General features: G+C 38.0%; 3 protein-coding genes across 3 annotated transcripts; 1 reads left to right on the top strand and 2 right to left on the bottom strand.

Moving 5' to 3' along the window:
- Positions 1-127: 127 nt before the first annotated feature.
- Positions 128-544, bottom strand: LOC17885729. The gene is given in 2 exon segments (XM_006290340.2): positions 128-229; positions 231-544. Coding segments are annotated over 2 exon segments (399 nt in total). The 5' UTR covers positions 528-544.
- A 394-nt stretch (positions 545-938) lies between these two features.
- LOC17885048 lies at positions 939-15,178 on the bottom strand. Its single transcript, XM_023783346.1, has 36 exons — positions 14,817-15,178; positions 14,624-14,717; positions 12,318-14,512; positions 11,847-11,961; positions 10,782-11,558; positions 10,448-10,697; positions 9,874-10,343; positions 9,610-9,739; positions 9,402-9,526; positions 8,618-9,249; positions 8,370-8,487; positions 8,171-8,287; positions 7,973-8,067; positions 7,541-7,683; positions 7,386-7,441; positions 7,065-7,278; positions 6,371-6,790; positions 6,021-6,298; positions 5,862-5,947; positions 5,704-5,790; positions 5,361-5,625; positions 4,865-5,263; positions 4,680-4,776; positions 4,204-4,523; positions 3,962-4,078; positions 3,711-3,878; positions 3,398-3,523; positions 3,217-3,306; positions 2,998-3,104; positions 2,762-2,910; positions 2,577-2,659; positions 2,405-2,500; positions 2,194-2,316; positions 1,818-1,901; positions 1,516-1,656; positions 939-1,380 (listed from the first exon to the last, which is right to left on the bottom strand). The coding sequence occupies exons 1-36, from the start codon at positions 15,095-15,097 to the stop codon at positions 1,024-1,026; spliced, it is 9,405 nt and encodes a 3,134-aa protein (XP_023639114.1). The 5' UTR covers positions 15,098-15,178; the 3' UTR covers positions 939-1,023.
- A 2,526-nt stretch (positions 15,179-17,704) lies between these two features.
- Positions 17,705-19,171, top strand: LOC17884797 (protein JINGUBANG; the record flags this gene model as incomplete). Its single annotated transcript, XM_006292185.2, has 1 exon — positions 17,705-19,171. A coding segment is annotated over one exon (1,446 nt), but the record flags the coding sequence as incomplete, so codon positions are not given.
- Positions 19,172-19,993: the final 822 nt, after the last annotated feature.

Raw genomic sequence — 19,993 nt, forward strand, 5'->3', positions numbered from 1 at the left:
CTTGGTTCTTCTTCAAACATGTAAAAACTTTTGAATTAGAAGAAACAAAAAAGACCTTAGTTAGTTTCTTACAAATTTATCAAAACCCTTTACAAGGAAAAAATAAAAAACCCTAGGTTTATACTCTTCAATTGATGATGAACAAGTCTTCGTAGTGAAAATCTCTTCCATCATTGAACTTTGTTTTGGAGAATGCCCTTCCAGTGATCGATGACGGAATGAGACTCGGAGCGGATTTTAGGGTTACCATTCTTACAGAGGAAGAGAATAGTGCGAAAGCCGTTGGACTTGGTGATAAGACGAGCGTTTAGAGGTATGCTTCGCAGATGTCTAAGGATCTCAACGCACTGTATGGCTTCGGGAGAGGCGATGTAAAACCCTTTGTCTCTTGCAACATGAGCGGCTTTTGTGGCTGCACTAATCAATTCTTCAAGTTCCTTCGTTCTTATCATCCTCTTTTTTCTGCTTCTTCTCTTCTCATGATGGTCCTTCACACATGGTGGTGGGAGGTCTTCGAAATCAGCCATTGTTTGAGAGTAAAACACAAACGCAAAAAAAAAAAAAAATACGTACTGAAGAAACTAAAGAGAGAAAGAGGGAGACTAATGAAATAACGTGGGAGATGAGACTCCTCGTTGATTATATAGAGAAAAGTTTTTCCATATTTGAGATGGATTTGTATAAGGAAAATTAACTTTTTAAAAAAATTATTGTTTTGATAGACATGTGTTTGCTTGCGGGCCAAGTTTAAGACTCCATTCAAATACTGGCCCATATATCAATCGTCCAATTTTGAATCGCGTAATAGAGTGTTCTGAAGCAGGACAGTGAAACAGAGTTTTGTTTATGACTTCAACGGTTCGACCCATTTGTCGTTAAGACAACTAAAACAGATCCCTGAAAAACACAGTTGTGCAATGGTGATTGATGCAGAGAAGAAGAAAAACGTAAGGAGCTTTTATTACTTTCTATTTGATGTAATGTAATGGTTCTACTGTAGAAGATTATTTACAGAGGAAGTGGTTATTGTTCACTGCTTTTCTCAAGGAAACTTAACAAAAACCCACTCACAATCCGGCGAGCTATTGGATTAGGAATTTGTCGGCACAAACGTCCGTCGATGTAAGCAACGATACCTGAAGCCACAAAATTCCCAACACCAGTTCTCCACATAAACTTCACTTTCTTCTTCTTCTGGTCATTCATTACCGGTACAATTGCAGTACTGGAACCAGTGTCACTACTCTCCGCATCTGATTCTTCCTTCTTTGGCCTAAGACCTGTAATGACCTTTGTGGCATGCTGTTTCAGTATGCGAATTGCAAAGCTGACGAATAGATGTTCACACAATGTTACCAGCGTTGGTCCGATCTTCCATTCCTGATCACATTGAGATATATCAGGGTCCATCAAAGTCAAACACACAGAGCATATGCTAACGGAATGGAATTATTATCAACCAAACACCCCCAAGCCAAATTTGTGCTTATGTAGAGAAAAGGGACTTGAATAAACCTTGTCTCCATGGAGACGGCGACGAGGACGAGAGCTTGAGGGATCTCCTTTGAGTAATCCCCTGCTTTCGAGAAAATCTTTAACACGGTCTATCATCTCATCTATGAGAGAATTGCTTGGTGGTAGGTTTTTCAGGAAAACCTATAAGAAAACATGTTTGGCTGTCAGGGAAATATGAGGTTCATGATTTCTGGTTGGTATGAATCTGTCTTTTAGATAAATCATGATACTGTTTACATCCTTTTCTTGGAATTGCGAAGAAAATCTAAGCTCGAGAAACATTGTTTTGGCAATTTGTTTACCTGATCGTCAATGACTTTGACTCTGAGATACTCTTGTCTATACATTGTATCCAACATAGCTTGAAGGTATCCTTCAATGTATAACTGCAAGGAGTTTATATAAGCATACAGAACTAAATCTTGCAATTATCTGTCACAATGATTCTAAAAATTGAAGAAATTAGTAGATAGGACTGGAAGCTTATATATATATATATATATCCTAGCCTTTTTACACGATAAGGAAGCCATGACATCCACTCCATTATATAGTGAAAAACTCAGAGGGATGTCAAAATTTAAAAAGCTCTATGTGTCAGAGGAATTCTAAGTTTCTCTTCTCTACTCAAATGAATATATTTAATTTGAAAGTACAAGAAAGGGCAGGAGATATCACCTCATCAATACCGGGATTACGATCAAGCTTAATTGTTCGATCAGGTCCACCTTCCATCAAAGCTGTTCCTATCACTGAAGGTTCCATCGCTAGTTTAAGGATTCCGTGGTGGAAACCGCTGACCTGGCAGAAGAGAGAGATGATTTTTGAAAAAAAACATTGTGGTAATGGAAATTTCAGCCTAGCGGGCCATAAGGAGATGAGTCCTCACCAGTCCGTCAACACCTTTCATTTCTGCACCTCTCAGAACAGAGTCGGAGATTTCAGTGAGAGCAACGAAGATTACATTGGATCCAGCTGTTCTTAGCTGCAATGGTATTTGCATAAGGGGTTGAATTTGAAAAACTAGAAAATTGACTAGCGATATACTATAAGTTACTTACAGTTTTCCCAAGATCACCAAAGTAACGTCTTGTCCCTGACAGTCCTTTGTTGTCAATAAATTTACTGAGGAGTTTGAAAGTGCCTACAACAGATATAAGCAAATTAAATTCCCAACTCAATTGAGAATTGATCCCTATAGAAGCCAAAAATCTAAGTAATGATACAACACATGCACATCGCTTACCCACTGTCAAACCAGGGACATTGACCAAGCCTCGAGAAGGATCAAAAAACGCATCAAGAGAGGACGATGCAAAATCATCAAACATGGATGCAAAAGCTGGTGGAAGCAACGGACTGCCCTTTGCAATGTAGATTGCTCTCATTGCATACCTATGGAGAAATTATACAAGTTAATAAGATCCAGAATCAAAGGACAGCTTACCTAGGAACTTCTCACATAGACGCAAAAGACGGTACCATGAGTAATGTTTTACACATCGGAGAAGTAGTTCGCGAACTGTTATCAAAGCATGAGTGACCAATACACCATTTAGCTCTACAACCATATTTTTAATCTCTGGAACCTACAGAAAACAAAGTACCACCTAAGCATTAGCTCATAAAAAGTTATGTGCATGTATATATACGAAAAACAGGAAAATTATGAAAATAAAACGAACTTCCTGATGTCCATACCTTAACAACACTATGCAGCAATGACCTCAGAGTTTCTTGAGCTGAATTATAGCTCGAATATGAACTCCCAGGAAGAAAATTAGCAGTAATCTAATTGAAAAGAAGAGAAATAAAGGTATTTTAAACACAACCTAGAGTGGAAAATGAAAAAGAAGGCAACTAGTGCAAATATTAGAGCAACCTTTATTGGGTGAATTTCAAAATGATCAAAATAGTATTGGCTACTTTGCGTATTTGTACTGAGAGATGATCTCCAAAATGCCACAACTCTCATTAAAGTCTCTTCGTCTAGGTTCAAATTGACTGGCTGCAACATAAGACAGTAAGAATATTATAGCCAGCAGCATAAGCGGGCATAATTGCCAATACAATCAATACATGAAGACTCAGAAGTTGACTATCTCTGTCAAAATTCTCTAGTCATTATTTTACAGTGTGAGAAGAAAAGGGTATGGAGATTTTAAAAAAGGATGACACAGTAAACTGCTTGAAACCTGTAACACTATTGAGGAGTGCTTGACTTGTGTGACACTGGAACCACTTGATACTAGAATGAATACACATTTGAATAGACAATCATTTGCGTCACTTGAACTTGATTGATGCTGACGAAGCATGGCTGCAAAGGGTGCCCCTTCCCATTTGTAATCAATATTCAGAGCCTGCAGTATCCAAAGACAAAATTCCTGTCTTATTTCTACAACCAGAAAGCCAACCAAACCTGTTGCACCTCATAAAAGTATACCTCTATACATAATTGGTTAAATTTTTGTTGGTCTGTGAACATGGAATGTAGACCAACATTGTCAAGTCTTGCCACTAGGATCGGAGAATAAGACATGGCAGTTTTCTCCTCTGCATTCTACATAAATATTTTAACACAAAATCAAGTCTAGAAGGGAAAGTAAGTTTTAGGTTGATGGAAACAAATGCAAGATACAATACAGATATGATGGTGCAAACGAGAGAAGTACAACACAGACTTACTTGCTTCACTTTTTCAAGTAAGTGAATTCCTAAATGGGTTAATCGGAATTGAATTTTCAAACGAGAATGAAATAGTGAGTCTCCTTTTAGGCTTTCTGAAACTTCACAAATGCGAATGACTCGAGTCAGACCATCTGCATAGACTTCATATCCAACCTTTACCATCGGTATGCTACTCAATTCCTCGTCGGCTGCTTTATGGTTTTTGGTCTTCTTTTTCATCATTAAGTGTGAGGCTATGCCTCTGTGTTGAGTTGCCTTGAAAAGGGGTTTCCATGGACGGACCTTATCTAAGCTGACTTCGCGCAGAGGTATCATTCCTGCAAAAATAAAGTTCCAGCTTTTTGGTCAATTAGATACTTATGAGTGCTCAGTAAATTGATAACATGGAATAAACTGTCGAATTCTGTTGTTGCTAGTAGATCTAAAAGGTTGATGCTTTTTAGGCAGGAACATTGTGGGAAGCCAACTATTACCATCTACTATAACTACAAGCTTGTGAGGAAGAGTCATATCATCCCATGCATAATCAGCCCCACTTCTAGGTCCAAGTACTTCAATCTCTGATGAATCCTGTGATTAACAAGCAACAAGCAGTGAATGATGCACAAATTTTCAGAAACACATATGTAGCAATGACAATATGTAGGAGATGACCAACCTTTTGGTAGTACGTGAGAGATGCAGAATGCAAGAAATTCTCAATTCGATATGGTGGTAGAGAATTTGGTGGTTTTTGGAAGTGGACAGCAAGAGTTGAACCTTCTTCAGTAACATTAACAGATGCAAATTCAATTGCGCCTCTGCCTGCTTCACCTGACTGCTTTCTGAACTTAAGGAAAAAACATCCAATTGAAGTGATGCATAATGGGCCTGACCAATTCCAGTTTGCTTTGTTCGACCTAAACTGGACGAATATCAACGGATTTGCATTGTTACTTCCGTGTTTTCTGATAAAATTTTCGAACAGATTGAGTTCTTTCTTCTCGGTAGTTTCTTCCTGCAATATTAAGGCTGCCCTCTGCTTACTTTTGATGGTGATTATGCCAACAGAGTCATCCTTCTCAGAAAGAAAGAGAAGTGACAGAAAGAAAAGTAAACAAATCATGTTCCTGATAGCAAATAAATATATAAATAAAAAGGGACACAAAACAAACCTGAAAATAGCGTTGGCGGATGCTGATGGTCTCTTCTGATTCATTAATTACAAGATGTCTCGGAACAAAAGTCACGATCCGTGATGGAACAACCATTTTACTTGAGATTGATTTAACTGACAACCCAAACCTTGTTATAAACCGAAACCCAGACTCATCTTTTGTTCCCAAACTAATCTCTGTTAGTCCTGATAAAGCATCCAGATCCAACACTGCTTCAGTTGCCCCATGACCATCAGCCAATATGACACAAACCTTGCGAGATCTGGCCAAACAAGGTGTGTATAATTTATAAAATAGATAGAGGATGAAAATAACTATGTATCGAGCACCTATAGCATACCTTAAAAACCACGACCCCTGTGTCTTTGGGGGCAAATACAATCCAAACTCAGGGGGGATAACATGATCAAGTTTCTCCATATCTTCCCTGCATTGTTTACTTCAAAAGTAAATAGCCATCATCAACTTTACGGATATTTTGATTTACTTGCCATGTACCTGGACAGAGGCTTTTGATCAGGAGGAAAGAAGAACAAGGTGCATTCTGAGTCGTTTTTAAGAATGTACGATGTGAAAACAGCTGCCTGTGTCAACCAGAAAGATTTTTTATAAGAAAAAGCAACCAGGAAAGAAACAGATTTCTAGATAAAACACGACCTCCAATATGCCTCTTTTCCCTAGAGACAATCTCAAGGAAGCACAGTATTTTCCACCCGAAAAATCGAGATCAACATCCAAACATTCTGCATTATTCTTCTGCTTCTGTAACTTCTTAACCCACTGACCACTATTGACTGGTTTGCAGCTCGCTTGGGAAATAGTGAGTGTAACTCTAAAGTATATCATGTCAGGATTAGCATAGAAATCCATAGTTTTTCCACTCTGTACAGTTGCATGCTTCCCAATGCTGTGTTTCTCCATAGAGGTGAACTGATCTGCGTGCGAGAGTAACATGTAAAGACAGAAATACAGGTCACCCTAAAAACACATAATTTTTCTGCAATTACCAGTTTCTGTCAAAAGAATGGCTGCTTCGGAGGACAAGAAGTTGGACACCTGCACAGTGGGCAAAAGAAAAATTTCCTTCTGCTCTCGCAATGCAATACATGCTTTCTGTTTCTCAAGCACATCAGAGGACGCATCAGGCCGTATGATTGGTACTTCCCTCCGAATGCTATGGATCAGAAAATGCACTTTACCAACACATTGACTTGCGGATGTGACAGAGCAATATGTAGTAGTCAATGAGACCTTCACTGATTCGATAGATAATGCCCTTTTAACTCCATAACTTAATTTATCAAAAATTCCTGTTAAGCGTACTGCCTTGCCTCCTTCAAGCTCTTCTGACCATTCACTTGCCAGTGACTTCTCACCCTCAAACAAAGCTTCCAAAGATTCAGGTCTGAACGAGAGTGAGAAATTACCTGCCATTGAGTTTGCGAAATCAATCAGAATACCATTAAGAACAGTCGCTGTGGCTGATCATCCATGTACGCTAAGAGAAACGACACTATTGATATTACCTCTAGAACTAATGTAGAGAAATACAGGGGGGGTACAGTCTATATCGAAAAAGACAAACAGATGGGAACCTAGTTGATTACATTAACGTGATGAGGGGCCATTTTCAACCTTGCTCGAAAGTTTCAATTTATAAGTATTATAGCAAGAAACCAAAATTCTACTAGCCAAACCTACCAACAGCTAAGGATGTCAATGCCTTCTTCAGGTCTCCTGATAAGCTTATGGCATTAAATGCTGCGACTGAATCATCCACTGAACCCCCAGGCTTCAGAGGTACAGAAGCAAAATCATCCTTCTTCTGTTTAGATCGTTGAAAACGTATCTCCATGGGAAGACTAGTCTCGTTATGAATCCTTATCAAAGGAGAAACTGAGATCGATAAACCATCCTACAGGGTATAACAAATACAAAAGTTAAGGGAAAAGTTGCATTGTCAAGCCCATTGGTTCATATTTGACAATCTTATAAAAAACCTTGAGAATCAGCTATGCATACCTCAAATCCCTTCTTAATATCCACAACAACAAACGGTCCAGGATGACTCCTCGAATCTATAAAACATATATGGAATTCAGAATTGGCTGCAGCATATGCTTATTCAAGTGGAAAACGTATCAGCAAATAGAAGTTCTGAAAAAAATTCAAAGTACCTAGGAGTGATACTATCCTTGTTCTCCAAGCTAGTGTTCTTGCTTCTAACAAAGAAACGCTGATAGAGGAGGTTACAAACTTTCCAGAAGATAGCTGGACTGCAGCAACTGGAGAAGCTTCTGGTTGATGGTTCATTGAATGCCTTTGAAAGACAATACACATTATTAAGGATCTGCCACCTACTGTTATATGCAGATGAACTAGAAAGTAGTGAACGTCTTTCTCCATTCTCAGTTATTCAAACGAGTATTCTTACTTAAGTACTTTTCTTGTGTACCTTATGGGTAAAACAAAGTAGCAATCTACTAATCAAAACATGGGAAACAAAACTATTTCAGCAATCTACTTAATAGAGTGCCAAAGACTGTCAGCATTCATCACTAAGCATAAACACATGCATAAATTAAGACATTAAGGGACCAAGAAGTTACCGAAGAAAAATCGAAGCAGTTTGCTTCCTACCAATTGTGGAAGTCTGTTTCTCATTGAAACAGCAAATAAGGTCGAGGCCGGAGAGGTTTTCTACCTGGAATCCAAATTTTTTCATGTTTCTCTATCGAAGAGGTGTATATCAAAGAAAAAGTATGAAAAATATAAGGCCATTGAACAGTAATCAAGGATTTGATAACCTTGCAACAATTGGAAAGAATAGAGGAGGTTTTCACAGAAAATGGACCAGCAAACTCCAGTTTTCCAAGCACAAAAAGGAGCATATCCAAAGACAGCTCGGTTACAAAGACCTCCAACTGCACATGTGAGGGTAAAATATGTAACAAGTTATGTAGCCCCAAAACTTCATGGAAGATTAAGCAAAATGCTTTGAAGTACCTTTCCAACTCTGCAGTAAATATGGGTAGGCACTTTGTGCATTGTATTTTGAAGCTCCTGAGTCTGAAAAGTTGAACGGTAGAAAGCACTAACTTCAACTGGATGAATAAATTCCCGCCTATTCCACCAGAACGAAAGGAAAAAAATATATAAACAGTTGCTAGATGGAATTTTATATAGGAGAGGAAAATGCATAATCAGGGAAAAGCATACGCATCTTAAGAACCCAGTGAAAGAAAAATCCTCACCACTGGTTTGTCTGAGCATCAAAGTACAGCACCAATATGTTTGATGTACTCATAATCCTGGCTTTAGAAGATAGCATTTGTATACTGAGCTGAGTGATATTGATTGAACCACGAAAAAGGGGAAATTTGTCCCTTGTTTCTGAAAGTTCATGAACAATGGTCAGAGATACGCCATCAATTGTGATGGCAATAGAAGGGGGGAAAGAGTCCATCACAGATTGCGCTTCAGACTCATTGATCTCAGAGGAAACCACAGGTGTAACATTACGAGTCGTCAAACTTTCACGAAACACTTTAAACTTGAATGGATTTCCTGGCTTCCTGACAAATTCTGGAAAACCATCAATAAATGCAACAGCTGAAGCACTCTTCTTGTTAACGAGGTAAAATGTATCTTTGACCATTTTACGGTAGGTTTCCCAGTCAATATCACCCTTATAATTTTCGGATTCGTCAAAAGATGCCCGAAAGAGGGTTGGTGCATTGTCGTAAAGTCCAGAGACATTTACACTATCTGAGCTTGAATGGTAGTTTAACCGTAATGGCTCTCCTTTACTGTTTTTGGCATACAAAGATGTCAAGGAAAACCATAAGGTGGATGAATTCCATCCTTGATGACGATGGTAGCTGATCTGCACATGAATTCAAATTTAGGGGACACCATTTCACTAAAAAGCAGGGTCAAGCAAAAAGGTAGCTGGCCTGATTTTATCCTGAGATAAAATCAAAGAATACTATTTACTCTTTCTCTCTTTTTGTTATTCTAATATTGTACTGTACATACCCTGAAAAGAGCTCTTTCTCCGACAAGAGAATAATGAAGGGTACCAGTTACAACACACTTGTCCCCCCTTTCTTCTACTGTGAAGAACATATGTTGGTTTGTATCTTGAATAGCAACAATGGCTCCTATACACATATAAATTTTTCATTAGAAGAAAAACCACAAGTTTTAAGGATGACTAAAATAGTAATATACCTAACCTACTTACCATCGGGAACTATAGACTCAAAACTTCTTTCAGATTCGCTGTTGGACAGAGAAGGCCTTTCTTCTAAAGAAGCAAGTGTGCTTCCTCCTCCAGGTAATGCAGCAAATGATGAAAGCATAGAAAGTATCATCTGACACAGAAGCACATAATAGCCCAGCAGTCATGACTATTAGCAACTATAGTAAATGTGTACACATTAGGAGAATTTCAAAACAATTTACGTATATGTTCCAAACATGATAACTATACCACAAAAAATGATACCTGCAATTCTGACAGAGAAATAGTTATATCGAATCCCAGAACAGAACAACTGCCGACCCATGCCTGGCTAAACTGGTGACCAGTATTTTCTCGCTTCGTAACAGATGCAGAGACACGTAGGTCTTCCAAAAGATATTTTTTATAACGAGAGTGAAATTCTTCCTGTGAATTGCTGTTTGCAGAAAAATCTCTTAGAGAATTAAAATCTGCTGAAACACTTGTGCTACCACCTAAACTGATTACATTGTTTTGCTGAAATGATGTTTCAAGAGGAGCACCAGACAGAAAAGATGAAGATTCACTAAATGCTGGAGAAGAAAATTGAGTAATATTTATGTCCCTTTCCACGCTCTCAAGAATCTTAGAAAGAACTGATAAGCGAGAAACCTCACAAAGAAACTTTTGTTCTCCACCTGCCGAATCGAGGGAACTGTGGAGAGTGATCTCCAGAACAATTTCCCTTATACCTCCTGCAAAATCAAGCAATTATAAAGTTATAATATCTTCTTTGAAACGCCAATTATGGATTTACGTAGGAAAAACGTTGTACAAGTGGATTAAGATAGTGACTTACCATATTCATCATCACAGACAAAACCCAGTGCAAACTGGGTAACATCTATAGAAAATGCTTCTACGGGGTACCAGTTTTCTCGTTGAGAAGGAGTACTAATTTCAGTGACACCTGAATCAGCTTTGAATTTCTCAAGAACTGGTGCAGAATTCTGAATCACTGACACCTTACTCGAAATGAAATAAAGGTACATGGAGTAACCATGAATTAACCCTATCAAGGCCTTTGGTTCAAGGACAAAAAGACCACCCTGCCAGCAACATTGTGAGCTACTTCACACACGATATAGAGCTAGTCAATATGTATATAAAGCTAGTAGTGTTTTATTATTTACCTCAACATCACAGGAGATTGACTGAAATTTTCTCCCAATAGAAACCGCTGTTACAAACTTACTTGACCGACGGATTTCCATCAAAACATTTTTTGTTGAGCCTCTAGCTACAAGTAAGTCAGTCAAAGCTAAATTGATGTGTATCCAACGCGTCAAGTTGGATGGTGTAGAGATTGAAGCAGATTCCAACATGTTCACTTCTCTCTGAACCCAAACATTGTTTGTAGAAGGTTCACTTGCTGCTGATGCATTTCCTGTAGAATCTCCAGCCATACAACAGGCGTCCCCTAGTGCTGATGGGCTTAAGCAATCCATAGACACACTCAATAAGCAGCTAGAAAGACATGCTTCAAACAAAATAGCATGTGACCTGAACAGCAAAGATTCTGCGATAAAGTTTCCAGAACTCTTCCATATTTTACCCTCATATCTGAAGAGAATTGATTGGAGTTCACACAGATCAACATTGACTAAACACTTATGTCCTTCTAAAACTAATTCAATGCATGCTTCCTGGAGAGAAGACCAGATTCTAGAATTATCTAGCTCCGTGAGCCTCTCAAATTCGTCATCTACTGCAGGAACATCAAATATCACATCTATATCCTTCAGCTTAATGCTCCCTTTAACTACAAAAAGAGTTCTGCAGAAAATCCTTTCGGTCTCATGTTCCACATTGACTGCATCAGATCTGAGAAATTCTTGCCCCAATGAATGACCCACAGAGCCTAAGCCACTCAAACCATGGGAAAGCTCAGCAACTAAGCTTAGAAGCATCTGGTACAAAATAACAAAATTTACTTGAATGCTTTTTCATAACCTTAATGGTAATTTAGGATCTTGATGCTATTCATATGTTAGGCTCAGATCTTAAACTATAAAAGCACAAGGAAAGGGTCATTTAGATCGAGGAATTCATAAGTACTTGAGCATCATGTCCAACTAAAACACATATTAACTCATACACCAGCAAAAATGCGTGAAAAGACATAGGAAACTATCTTCCAAATACTATGCATATTTATAGACATAAAAAGTAAAAACTGCCAACAAAGCCTTTCTTACCTGAAAGTAAGCATTTAGGTCATCCGGTTTTGATACAATAGTCAGTCCCAGCACCAATACATCCAAACCAGTTGAGAAACCCATTATAGCTTCGCTAAAGGAATAAACATGCTCTCTGCAATAGATTGCAGTTCTCTCAGTATTATATGGAATTGCACAAAATCTAAGTAGTACAATAGTAAGTCTCCTTTCTATAATGTAGTGTCACCGGAATTTGGAAACATCTTATGGACATACACTAACTAGTTAAACGAAGTACCTAAGCTCAGTACCATTAGTTGGGAAGAAGATGCAGCTAATAATCAATCTTCAGCGATAAATTAAGGGATCTAACAGTTCGCTTATGACATTACAACAAAAAAATATGTATCAAGCAGGCTGACAAAGGCAATGTTTAGTATCACACATATGTAGTAATAAATTACCCAATGATTAAAAGAAACTAATCTGATATAAGAAGAAATCCCACACCTTAAGGATGAAAAGCAGATAGTTACTGGTCTCACTACAAATAATTGACTCCAGTTCTTTTCTGCCATTTTGCAAAAAGAACAATCAAAACCAGAAAACCCTAGGTGTGAGGACAGGGAGTTCCATCCTTGAGAAACATATTTTTCATAACTTGGAATCACCGTTTCACTTAGCCCCAGCTCCTGAAGCAAAGGCCTATCTGCTCTTGCGTTATTAGGCATCCTTAATGGCACCTCGTCAGATTTCGAAGTCGGCCAGACAACAAACTCAATATCATGAAAATCAAATAATAGAAAATCCTTCTTCCTGATCAAAGTATCCACTTCTCTAGCCTTCTCAACTAGCAATTTTACCTGGGGGCCACCAATAAATATGGCAACCTGAATCTGTCTCTCTGGATGAACTCTTTGTAAAGACAGTTCGATACTGCGCCTGTAGATCCCATATTCGTCATAACTAGCTATTTCAGGATCAACCCCACCAGTTACCGAAGAACTTGAATGCACCCTTCCAGTATATTCGTCTACAAATAACTTCTGAGCCCATTCTGTCTGCCAAATTAGCAAAGCCATTGAAAACAACGATGAATATTCTAAAACAATATCCAACTTTCCCAATACCATGCTGCATTTCCAGAACTCGGAATCTTGGTTACCAACATGCTCATATGCCATGCAGTTTTGAATGTCAACGAGTAGACAAGGGTTATCAGAAATTGTAAAAGTACTTTTATCCAACCTCAAACAATTCCTGTTCCAGTTCAACCACATTTCTCTCAAAAGATTGTGTAGATGCAGAATACCTTCATTTTGATCATCGCCATGATTGCTAACTGTTTTGGAAATTCGCTGTGCTGGGTCCATGTCTACAACAGTTCTCACATCTTCACCCATGTGCTTCTTGTTTCCTTCAGAAGAACTACTGGGATCTTGCGTAGAATTCATGAAACGACTGGTATTTTTTAAATCAGAGGACTCAACCTTCAGTTTCCCACAGGAAGCAGACAAACACTGAGTAAAACAGCCAACAGTAGACATTACCAATAACTCATCAACTGAAAGGCAGAGCATGGAAATGTTTGAGTCCATGTGTTCAGGCCTGTCTTTTGAAACCATTTTCTCTGGATAAAATGTAACTGAAAGTTTCCCAAGATATACAACTGCATGAAACCCAAGAGATAGCCGCTCGGAATCATCTTCATTGTTCCTATCAGGTTGTAGTTCTTGGGTCAACAGTTTGTTTAACCATAGACAGCATGCCACAGACCAGAATGTTTTACTAATAAGACTCCAGATATAAGCTAAAACCCAGGTGATCTTAGACAAACAATTGAAGTGGCCATAAAGGGAAGATTCGTCATAAATGTCATCAACATTCTGAGAATTCAGACAAGTTCTGTATCTGGCTACTCTCCGTGCCCGTGCAATAGCTTCGGCAGACAGATCTTTCTCAATATTACATATCATCTCCCATTTACGTCTTGCAGTTTCAAAATGCCTTTTGTTTTCTGAAAATTTCCAAAGTAATGATTTCTCTGGGATTTTCCTGGAGTACCCAGCTAAAGATAGCAGATACTCGTAATCATTCACATATCGCAGCCATAAGATAACAGCATTGACTGAATTCTGAAATGAAAAATTGTGAGGTGAAATCATCAATCCAGTTTTGCGAGCAGCTACTTTCCAAAGTTGACGTCCATTTCTGACAGAATTGCTATCTTTGGATGATAGATTTGCCAGTCCCATTAAAACCGGAAGATCAGTGGGTCTAAACAAAAAGGTTAACTCCGGAATGCGGACAATCAGATCAATAAGTTGAAGATTATGCAGCGTAATCAACATGACAAGGCTGTCAAATGCACAAAGTTCAATGCTCACATTATTCCGCTTATACCCAATCTTGAAACCATAGCAACTCAGTGTTAGGGAACTACGACTCAAAGGGAATAAAACTGCAGCAGCCGAACTCCTAACTAAACTAAGATTTCCAAAATTCTCAGAATCACTCTTCAACTCATCGATTTCCAGAACGCAACTCAACTCACTTGAACCCGGGAAACAAAGTTGAAGATGAATATCATGTATCTGAATACGGAAATGCCTGAGAAGAAGATTCGAGAAGGACGTCTTGAGCTTACTTATCTGGGAAGTGCTACGACCCAGCAACTTTTCCAAAATTCCATGTAAAACACATCCCTGCAATTGGCATTACACCAAAACACAAATTATTACAATTAAAATAAACTACCAACTCAATCCCAGACTTAATAAGGATTCGTTGACATAGTAGCATAATTAGAAAGATACCTCGGGATCAATAGAAGATAGAACTTTCTTTATCTCATTTGCTACTGTCTCACTTGATGCTCGTTTCCTCCTCGAGCTTCCTTCCTTCGTCCCTCTATAGAAATAAAGAATGCAGAATCCTATAAACCCTAACGAACAATGGACTCCGAAACGCAATTAACAAAACAACAATTGAGCAATGGGGTTAATTTACCTGGCTGACAATTTGACATTGACACCGCGAATTTCGATTTTAATCGCCGGAGCTGACCAAACGGAAAACTGAACAGTCAAGTGGTCGACAGTGAATTTCTCAAATGGAAATTTCGATCCATCGAGGAGCTGATTAAGCTGAGAAACATCGAATCGAAAATTCCGTACGGTGATGAGAGTATCAGTAAACCCTAATTCAACTTGAAGATCAGGTTCATCCCGAGAAAAAGGGAGCAACAGAGTACGAAGTCTCCGTCGAACCCAATTGCGAAGGAACGCCATGTGAATTTAGAGCGCGTGATCGAGCGAATTCGCCATTAACGAGCTGGGAAGAAAGAAACGGTTAATATGAGAGGCTCTTGTTGGAAAAAAAAAAAACAAATATCCTTATCAGGGCAGAGCGGGAAAGCTAGAGGACAAAGACGAAGCCATGAGAACGATACCTTAAGGACACGTGTAAGTCACTTGCTTCAGTTGCAGGCGATGAAGCTTCTTCTTTGCCGTTTCTTTTTTACGGAACCAGACTACGTGTAGTTTCCTAGAGGATATTTAGAAGCAATGATCTCAGCAGTCTCAAAGGCTCTCTTCAAGTCAGAAGAGTAATTAAACATAAGATATCTTAAATAACCGTTCAGCAACCTTCATTTCAAAAGAAGAGAAAATTTATAAAAATCATCATCATATAATATTATCATCCTTGGATAACAGTTCTGCAACCTGCATTGCTGCAAGGTACGTGGCTTTCCTTAGCTATATTTTCCTCAATTTAGTTTCTTTAAAATCAACTACCCTTTAAAATTTATTGTTAGGATAACTTCTCACTTAAAACTTTGGGTTATTTACGTATATATATGTGTACTTATTTTTTTGAAAATCTCCTAATCTATGTTATGAAGATTCAAAAAATAAGCACATAACATAGATTAGGAAATCTTCATTAATCCATAAAAATATGCTACATAGATTAGGAAATCTTCATTCATTCATAAAAAATGCTACACATATACGGGAAAGGAATACTAAGGTTTTAGAGATTTCCATATTTGTGTGTTGAATATGTTTATATATTTCGGGTAGGTTCTTCACTATTATTCATCTTCTTTATAATCTCTTCATCTTCTTTCCGCTTTCCCTAACGAATCTAAAACCGTGAAAGTTCTATATATCGGATACATATTATGGTTGGTCTACTGATTGTCACGATCATATATTTAATGTATATGTTTATCAACTATAGTTAAACTTAGGGCTTCTAGAAGTTTTAGGGTTTTCAAGGTTTGGGGTTAATAGAGATCTCTTTGTATTTGAAATCCCGAACTATTATATATATAAGATTGAAAATATAAGCATCAATCATATATTGTTGGTAGCAAAAAACTTTCTTTTTTTGGTGCGTATCTTGTAGACGAAGTTTTGTGTTGACAAGAAGTTTTATTGCTTATCAATAGAATTCTATAAGACTGTTTTTTTGGATACACTTTCTGATTATTTTTTCCTTTTAACACTTGTTATATTAGCAGATAAAACCATGTGCGTGTAAAGATGTGATGCATACATGCATAGAAGAGTGTGTGTTTGCGCCCTATTTGCCAGGGAATAAACCAGAGAAGTATGCTACCTTGTCTAAAGTGTTTAACATGAGCAACATAGCTAAAATTGTCATGAGTATTGAGCCTAGCCAGAAGCAAGCATGCGTCGACTCATTCTGTTTCGAGGCAGAAACCCGTATCCGCGACCCAGTCATGGGCTGCGTTGGTGTGATTCGCAAACTCGAGCGTCAACTTCAGGACCTTAAACTTAAATTGAAAATCGCCAAAAAGGAGCTCGCAGCTTTACAAGAGATACACCGTCGCAATCGTATGGCACAACGACACGTCTATCAACATCCATATATACTAAGATCACGTCTCTAAGCACCTAACTAGTCTTTTGATTGTTGTTTGGATTATTATTTGGATTAGGATTTGAATTGCTTTTTTTAATTGTTTTTACTTAGATCTCGAAATCAGTTTTGAATAAGATGAACTAAGCTCAATTTTTTTTACTTTCTTATACGAATCACATAGCAAATGTCAATGATTTCTTATGTGTTTTTGTTTTGTTTTGTTAAACCCTTGTTTTCTTACTTACACAAACGGACATTGAGACATAAATGATAAAAGAACCATAACCACATTGGGCCTTAAATGATTCGGAGATACATAGGTCTATATCCTGGTGTCATCATCCTTTAAAAGGTACTTTCTATGGCGTTAAATGAATTAGTTCTCTGTTTATTTGGTGTTAAGGTTAATATAACTGAAATCAAACAAATGTGTATAGATGAATAGTGCTTGGACTGTAGTAGTTAAGAACTATTACTGAAAAAAGAGGCTGATTCGTATAAAAACACCATACGATAAAAACTTTCTTCGCAATATACGAGCTAGTGGCTCTACTCTCCATCACTCGCAATATACAAATACATGTTTTTATACGAATTAGCTTCACAATACGTACGAAGCATAGATGTTCACATGTGTATTCAATTTTTTTTTTCTTGAAATCATATTTCCCTAATATATATGTTGCTTCCGTTTTGTAAACTGAGAAGATATATGTCTTTGTAAATGAAGAAGGGTATATTATAAGTTTGATTTTCTCTTTTTTTAATAATATTCGATTGCGTCATGAAATATGTAATCAAACCTAATAATAGAAAATAGTTCATATAAGCTATTTCGTATTCATCTCTAAAATAATTCTATTCCGAAATAAACGGTTCCAATTTTGAAATAACTATATATAGAACATTAAAAAAATCATAAATTCCATATAGACACCATCGTTCCCAACTCTTTTTCCCCTTCTCCACAATCGAAAGAATCTATCTAAATCCAACTCAAAAAAAAAAAAAAAAAAAACACTAATCTTCTTCTTATTTCTTCGATGCATAAGAAAGGTTCAAGCAGAGATGTAAATGGCCAAGCATTTACAAAACTCAAGAAAGTAGAAACCGTACCAGCTGATCCAGACATTTACGACATAACCTACGTCGACATCTCCCCCTCGGAAGGCTCATCTTCTCCATTATCCAAGTCACCATGGTCCGTTCAAGTCGATCAATCCGCCGTAGACTCGCCGTACCATTCGGTCAAAACTACGACGGATACAACCAAAGACGAAACAGCAAACTACTCTCCTAATGTTCTCATGGGATCTCTTGTTCGTGAAGAAGGCCATATCTATTCATTAGCTACGTCAGGAGATTTACTCTACACGGGATCTGATTCCAAGAACATTAGGGTTTGGAAAAACCATGTTGAGTTCTCGAGTTTCAAATCGAATAGTGGATTGGTTAAGGCTATTGTATTGGCCGGAGATAAAATATTCACCGGTCATCAAGATGGTAAGATACGTGTGTGGAAAGCTTCTTCTAAAGACTCAAACGTTCATCGTCGTGTTGGTACTATGCCTAACCTACGTGATTACATAAGAAACTCCATTGTTCCTTCCTCTTACTTCAACTTCACGCGACGTAATCGTAGCAGCGCTGCGTTAGGGTTTCGACATTTAGACGCGATCTCGTGTCTCGCCTTGAGCGAAGATAAGAGGCTCTTGTACTCTGGTTCTTGGGATAAAACGTTTAAAGTTTGGAGAGTTTCGGATTTGCGGTGTTTAGAATCTGTGAACGCTCACGAAGACGCTGTGAACGCTGTTGTGTCCGGTTTTGACGGTTTGGTTTTCACCGGGTCAGCTGATGGTACGGTTAAGGTTTGGAGAAGAGAAGATCAAGCGAAGGAGACGAAACATTTCTTCTCGCAGACGTTACTGAAACAAGACTGCGCCGTTACGGCGATCGCCGTTGATCAAAGCGCGACGTTAGTTTACTGCGGTTCGTCTGACGGAACCGTTAATTTTTGGGAACGTGAGAATAATATGAGAAACGGTGGCGTTTTGAAAGGTCATAAACTCGCCGTGCTCTGTTTAGTCGCGGCGGGGAACTTGATGTTTAGTGGTTCAGCTGATTTAGGGATACGTGTGTGGAGGAGACCAGAAGGTGGTTGTAGTGGTGGAGGTGAGCATGTTTGTCTTTCGGTTTTGACCGGACATGCTGGTCCGGTTAAGTGTTTGGCGGTGGAAAGAGATCAAGAATCGGCTTCCGGTGAGAGAAGGTGGATTGTTTATAGTGGGAGTTTAGATAGGTCGGTGAAGATGTGGCGTGTGTCGGAGAAATCACCGCCGATGGTGAATCAGGATTTTCGGTTGCCGGATCAGTTTAGTGGTGGTGGTCCGTCGGAGTTAACGGTGGCTCCTAGCTTCTCGGCTCAAGGGAGGATTAGCCCCAAAAAATAGTTTTTTTTTTTGTGTGTATATCGTAAACAACGTTGAACTAATCAAATGTGTATGTAATTTAACTATTATTTAAGTGATTTGATCCAACAAGCTCCAAGCATTTTTATTACATGGAGTTCCGGTTCGCCTTAACCGGGATTGTGACAATTTATTTGACATGCAACTCTACATATGAATCAGAGAAGAACTTAACTTCCACCAAAACTGCAAATTTTTTAATCAATTAATGAAATGATTATTCAAATAGTCTTGTTCAGAAACTCTAATCATAACACAAGAATGAACTTTGTGATTAGAGTTCTTTCCTTAAAACTTTTATCATAACATAAAAAATTCATTATTCTGGTAGTTGTCAAAATCATTACTCTTTTTTATTCACACCAATTTCTCATTAGTTTGAAGACCATAGAAAATTTATATTTGTGTAGAGCTCTCAAATTGTCTGGACCGACTCTAACCACACGTTTATCCGACCATGGGAATTGAAGTGGACACGAGTCACGTAATGAGTAAATTGAGTAAGGTAGGTGACCATTGTTTTGTCAATTATTTTCCATTCTTCAATCGTATGTTACTTTATAATTTTGTTGTTACCACTAGTCAAGTTTCTTCTTACATAAGAAAAATGGGACATGATATGATTTTAAGTGGTCCAACGGCAATGAAATTACTTCAACTTTCTTTGAATCATTTTAATAATGTCATGTTTGGTGCGTCATGCACAACACACAACATCAGGCATCATCATTAATCCTTTTTTTTTTTTTTTTCTTTCTTATTGAGCGTTTTTCTTTTACATTTTCATATCAGATTCAACTAAGCACTTCATTATATAACACTGAT

This window comes from Capsella rubella, unplaced genomic scaffold (genome assembly GCF_000375325.1).
Source record: "Capsella rubella cultivar Monte Gargano unplaced genomic scaffold, Caprub1_0 scaffold_5, whole genome shotgun sequence".
Classification (NCBI taxonomy): domain Eukaryota; kingdom Viridiplantae; phylum Streptophyta; class Magnoliopsida; order Brassicales; family Brassicaceae; genus Capsella; species Capsella rubella.

Excerpts from the sequence above, each read along its gene's own strand:
- LOC17885048 (XM_023783346.1), bottom strand. The coding sequence starts at position 15,097 with ATGGCGTTCCTTCGCAATTGGGTTCGACGGAGACTTCGTACTCTGTTG. Across the intron at positions 11,962-12,317 it reads ATCTGCTTTTCATCCTTAAG|AGAGCATGTTTATTCCTTTA; the intron begins GTGTGGGATTTC and ends AATCTATTGCAG. Across the intron at positions 3,524-3,710 it reads ACTCCTCAATAGTGTTACAG|CCAGTCAATTTGAACCTAGA; the intron begins GTTTCAAGCAGT and ends CTTATGTTGCAG.